The 6000-nt window shown below is 40.6% G+C and overlaps 1 protein-coding gene across 4 annotated transcripts in view; it reads left to right on the top strand.

The window, feature by feature from the left end:
* LOC137137646 (RAS guanyl-releasing protein 2-like) overlaps window positions 1–4834 on the top strand; it is a 36217-nt gene extending 31383 nt beyond the window's left edge. For all 4 annotated transcript variants that reach the window (XM_067524178.1, XM_067524179.1, XM_067524177.1 and 1 more), the window contains 3 exons: window positions 384–542; window positions 1199–1261; window positions 2986–4834. In XM_067524178.1, the coding sequence (XP_067380279.1) occupies window positions 384–542; window positions 1199–1257 (218 nt within the window). In that variant the 3' untranslated portion in view covers window positions 1258–1261; window positions 2986–4834. The remainder of the gene's footprint in view (window positions 1–383; window positions 543–1198; window positions 1262–2985) is intronic.
* Window positions 4835–6000: the final 1166 nt, after the last annotated feature.

Raw genomic sequence — 6000 nt, forward strand, 5'->3', positions numbered from 1 at the left:
AATGATAATGGGCTTTCTGAGCATTTCAAGACCTCCTGACTGAATGAGAGTTGTTGTCTTTTTTTAACCACCGATTATACCGACAAGAAATGGTCAGATTGTTTGCTTTAGCGTCACGGGGAAATTTGAATGTGTGTGTTGTTGAGTTCTTTGATTCTGAAGTGTTTTGCTGCCTTTGCTGGATGAACCTCCCCTCCCCTCTTCCCCTGGTTGACAGAGCGATTGTGTGTGTGTGTGTGTGTGTGCACTAGCCAATCACCGCTAGGTTTCCTATTTGCCCCAGAATTTTTGTTTTGCACCTGTTCCTCTGTCTGACCCTCTTCCCCCTCTTCCCCCTGACCACCCCGTTTTATCCTCCTTTCCTGGCACCTGTCTGGTTGCAGCCTGTGGGGTGAACTGCCACAAGGCCTGCCGAAGCCGCCTGGCTGTGGAGTGCAGGAAGAGGACCAAAAGTATCAGCCACGAGGCACCGCCAGCTCTCCAGGCCAGATCCTACAGCTTCCCTCCACCTGCCAACACCCCACCCAGCCTGCAGAACTCAGGTGAGAGGCACAAAATGGTTATGATAAGAATAAATATGTTTGATTACGGTGTATATTTATTTTTCATTCCATGACATCAATACACCTTAACATTGTTTTACAGGCATTATTTAGTAAAAGAGAGGCTCAACAAAAACAAATTGCTCACAAGAAACAACCTTCACCATCCTACAATGTAAAATAAAACAATAGCAGTAAAAACCAAAAACCCTTTTTCCTTTTCCTTCTCATCCTCCCAAAAAAGTATAGCTAAGATTTATTTTCAGCCTTTCTTGTCAGTGCTGCAACACCTCCACTTTTTTGAAGGGTGCTATTGTCTCCCTCCACGCATATGGTGCCCTGACATTTGGAAGATATCCTCAAATAATAGCGTGCAATTTGCAATGGAAATGTGATTGGCCCGCCACAGCGAGGCCAGTGACTCATAGATGCAGGGTTTTCATCAGACATTAGCAAAAAGTGGGGCCCTGCCTGGCTATGTTTCACACCAGTGTGAACCTGGGTGATCAAGGGACTGGACAATGCTGCGAGATAAATGAAGTGACATGGTAACCAGACAGGGGCCAAACATTTCATCAGCTTTAGGCACGTGTTTTGCATTTGTTTAAATGATCTGTTGCTCATTTCTACCCTTTCACCTTTTCGGTCTCCACCAGTAATTGCTGAAGAGGACATAGAGGCAGTGGAGGAAGGAGTGTTTGATGTCCACCTATAACCAGGTAACTTCTTCTCACCCTATTGACTGCAATCATTTAGGATCGGCATTGACATTTTTGATATGCCCACTCGCCTTAACTATTTACCTGAAACCTTAATTGGCTTTTGTGTCCAAACTGACTCTAACTATCCCACAAAGAGGTGCCTCTCATCATACATACTGTAGACATTCCGACAGGTCTGAATGCGTGAGTGTTTACAGGAGGCAGTGGATTATGCATTGTCAAATCACTACCATTTTCTCTAGCCTCATAGTTTGGTTTGAATCAGTTTTAAAAGGTCCGCAGAGGTAAAATAATTAACATTTTACATGGAAAGAAATTAATTGGAGTTAACAGGAACAATTGCATTTAATTCAACACTGGAGAAACATTTGGTTTCGGGTGCTGACCTGTAATTTGGGAATCACCGATTTATTTCTTTACTAGTAGAGGATGTTTAGTAGTAAGGCCATTGTATAATAACCAATTTAGCAACAAACAGGCCTGACAATGAGAGCATGACCAGGTCAGCTTGTTAGTTGCTTTGGGGCTAAAACAAGCTATTTATTTATGGCAATGTGATGAGACTAGGAATTTGTACCCCGCATGGACATTATGAATCTATATGAATAATGAAGCTCTTAAACCAATGCTGTGATACAGGTTCCCCTCTGTAAGATAACAATCTGCCCCTTGAGGTGCTCTGTCATTTTAGTTGATTTAATTAATTGATGCATATTGGCAAAGCTCATTATTTCTAATCTAAATACTGCAACCCAAATAACACAGTCACTGTGTGATGGAGGCTGTGAAGGCTGCGGGCCCCAGTGTTATTGTTTGTTTCGGAGCACTTTGCTAAAAAGAAAACCCTGATAAACCCAATCATCAAGGACTTTCTTTTGTGTTTTTAACCAATAATTAGCTTCTATCATGATCAAAGTAATGCAAAAAAGCCCCTCACAAAAATGTCTGCTTTTATTTCGGTATTTCCACTCTCTGATCCTTTTAATGTGCAGCACAGTGGCAGAGTGGTTAGCACTGCTGCCTCACAGCTTGGAGGTCCTCGGTTTGAAACCATGGCCGACTGCAGCTCTCTGTCTAGATGTTCTTCCCTGGCTTGCATTGCTTTCCTCTGGGAACTCTGGTTTCCCTCCCACAGCCCCATGTTAGGTTAACTGGTGATTTTAAATTGCCTGTAGGTGTGAATGTGAGTGTGAATGGTTGTCTGACTGTCTATGTGTCAGGGTGTATTTGGCCAAGGGTCAGCTTTGGTGGATGGATAGTACTTTTTACCCCACTACATTGATTACACAGAATACATTTAGCTGTACTTTAACTTAGATAACAATTCCACTGTGGTATTGTTATTTGTGGTTACACTGTGTAAATGATCTGAGTACTTCTTTCCACATCAGTGCATGAAAGGATACTGATACAGGAGTGTTTCCATCACATATTTTCTTTATTAAATATGATCAAAGAATTTTGATCTTTATGTAAATCATTCTGACAAGTGTATGTAATTAAGCTAACAGCGCTTCTGAATAACTTCATGTGACAAGTTCTAAATATCAACTTCAACTGTTGTCAAATGAAAAATTGCTGTGAGGCCTGACGGCATCAAACTTTCTTTTTTCACCAAAACAATATAACTTGCAGTGCCCTATCACAGAGCTATTGTGCTTTCATTACCATTTAAACATGCACCCCTGGAAGTATGATTCATTGCATCAATATCGTTGCAGGAACCTTGAGCTGAAGTGGGGTTTTTGATGAACAGGCCGGTGACAGACTCCAGCTCTCTATTTTAGAATCCCTCCTACGGTTGGTGCGCAAGAAGCCAAATCAGTAACTGTCAGGAGCCAGACACAGAATGGGCTACAGTACAGCATGTTACTTTTCCAGCCCTCTGCACTGAGGAGAAACTGCACTGAACGCAAGCCGGGATACCTACATGCTGCCACACAGTGGACACATACTGCTACAGCAACTCCTCTCCACCTACTGTAACTCACATGAACGTGACGACCAGTGCGACTCGGATGTCTTTGTATGATTTCTATGTTAAAATCTCTGCATTATGATTCTATGTTGCCCAAGAGTATTACCATATATATATATATATAAAAAAATATCCACAAAATTGTATATTCTTGGTGTATTGTTAAAGTCAGTGGAGTTTGACTCCATTTTGCTGCAGATTGTCAACGGCTGTCAACGTTTTCTTTAAAACATAATAGAGGTGCTGTTATTGCCAAGAATGTAAACCAGCCACCCAGTCTAAGCTACTGTTGTCTTTATTTCGGTGGACCAATAGTTGGACCAATATTGATGTCAGATAAAATATTGTCGATAGTGTGTTGGTGTGACAAAAGCAACAATTTAGCCAAAAAAAAAAAAAAAACGAACAAAGTGTGGACGTTTATATTTACAACAGACTTTGAAACATGTTATATTTCTGTCATGTTTTCTTCAATATCAGTAACTGTCCTATAGCTATTGCTGTGGCGTTGTTTTCGGTATACAATACTGTCTTGTACCAGTGCACTGATAGATGAGCATGAGTGAATGTAGCAGAAAGTGCAATGTTGCTATCAGATGAAGAACTCATCTTTTTTTCCAGTCAATTTATTGACAGCGTTGAGCGGGAAACTGAATAACATCCCACTGATTTCCCTATTAATTTTATGAATGAGCTCCCGTAGTCTTTATACTGTTGGTTACATCAAAATAATCTAAAGAGTAACACGCAAACTGGAATGATGATGCTTTTCATTTGACAGCAGCTTATAAAAACATTTCCCTGAGAATGTGTTTTGATGCAAGTTGTATTTTGCTGCTTTCATCCTGCATGCGTCTCCCTTCAAAACTCTTTTCTTTGTGGCCAGACGTCTCTGTTGCTGAGGATTTCAGATTTTTTTTAATGTAGCATGGCAAGTTTATCATTTATTTAGGAAACATGAAGTCTTGAAATTCCAGACCGAGGAAATGTTTTTGTATCTTTGTGCCCGTGGAGAGACGAATTCAGGCTTCGAGTGCCATATTGTTAACTGCCAGTTTGTTATTGAAGGAGACTTCTCACATTGCCGGTATTTATTTTTCTGTTTAAATTGCTAAATAGCTGCTGGTCTTTCTGTGTCGCTCCCTGCCTGACGAAGGATGTTTGTTGTTGTTCTGTGGATGAATCTTTCAGATTGTTGTCATGTTGCTCCTTGTGGCTCCCAGATGATTCCCCACTATTACACACAGCAGGCATCTTTCTAATATGTGTTCGGGCTATGAATTTATGCGAATAATAAGAGGGATAGTGAAAAACGAAAAACAAAGGTTGGTTTTGTATTTCTGAAATGGGTTAGGTTTCTTTTTCTCATCTTTCCTTTTTTCAGCTGATTTGATAAAAAAAAAGAAAAAAAGTCTGTTTTACTTCAAATTGCATATCCATTATCAGTAATGCCAGTGATCCCAGGTGAAAGCCAGCAATTTTGGTGATTTTCATGTTTAACTTGAAGAATCGCATGTAAGAAAATTTTTCTCTGAGTTGTGAAAACTGTGCAAATTGCAGCTGTCAAAATTAAAGCAATTTTTCTTAGTTCATGACGGGACATTTTGCAGATGAGGCTCACCTGCAGTACCAACGGTGATATTGTAATTTTTGTACAGCCTGAAGCTTACCCTGATTTAAAAGCAAAAGTCAAAATAGTCAAACTGAATGTAGATGCAACATGCCAGCCTTAAGGAAGTGATGCTACACACAATTTTTTTCTTTCATTTAATAATAATAATAATAATAATAATAATAAAATAGCCCATTATAATATTACTGGGACGCACTACACATTGTAAATTGCTGATGTCTTTTTTTCCAAACACCATTCTCTCCAACAGTTTCACAGCAACTGCACCACACCACTAAATATTTGAAACATTCAACCACATTCACTGCCACAGCTTCCAGGTGTTGAAAATCGATTGTTCAACTGCCACCACATACTGTACTTCCTCATGTGACCATGCCCCATTGTCTCCCGAGTGTGTATTATAGACATTAATAACTGGCCTGGAATGAGCCTCAGAGTCAATGCCACATCTAATTATTCAGAGTGGGCTTCTATTTGCCCGGCTCTCCCTCTACATGTTCTGTTCAGTGGGAGGACATTGATCCGGCTATATCCAGCCTTTGAGTCAGCTCATATCTCATCCAGTACTATGATACCGCCAAATGCTCATGTGGGACTGTGTCGACTCACAATAAGCTTGATGAACTGCAAAGGTGATGTGCTCATAACTTAGCACATCGGCACATAGATGCATTCAGAATGAACTGCGTGATTATGCAACTCTTATTCATTCAGTTCTGTGGCAGCAAGGGAATACTCATCTTATTGTAGGCCCTTCATCATTTATGGATCTTTTTGTGTCTTCAGTTGCCCTTCACCACCAGAAGAAAACCACAAATGGAAGGAGATGCAAAGTAAGTCCACACCGAAGTCATCAAGGCCTGAAAGCAGATAAAGAACTTGTTGTGGTTCAGTGACATGCTTCATAGAATCTCTGCAAGCGAAGAAATTCCGAAATGACTTGGTGGTCGATACGGAGTAGAGAAGAAGAAGCAGGAGGCATGTCATAAAGCCGACACTCTTAATACAATATCCTGTGTGAAATATGACACACTCTCAACATCATTCCAGTGCCAATGTTCCTCCAAAGCCTGTACAATAGCACCTTAAAGTGTGGGAGGTCATTGCCTTGCTACAGCACTG

Source organism: Channa argus, chromosome 12 (assembly GCF_033026475.1).
Source record: "Channa argus isolate prfri chromosome 12, Channa argus male v1.0, whole genome shotgun sequence".
Classification (NCBI taxonomy): domain Eukaryota; kingdom Metazoa; phylum Chordata; class Actinopteri; order Anabantiformes; family Channidae; genus Channa; species Channa argus.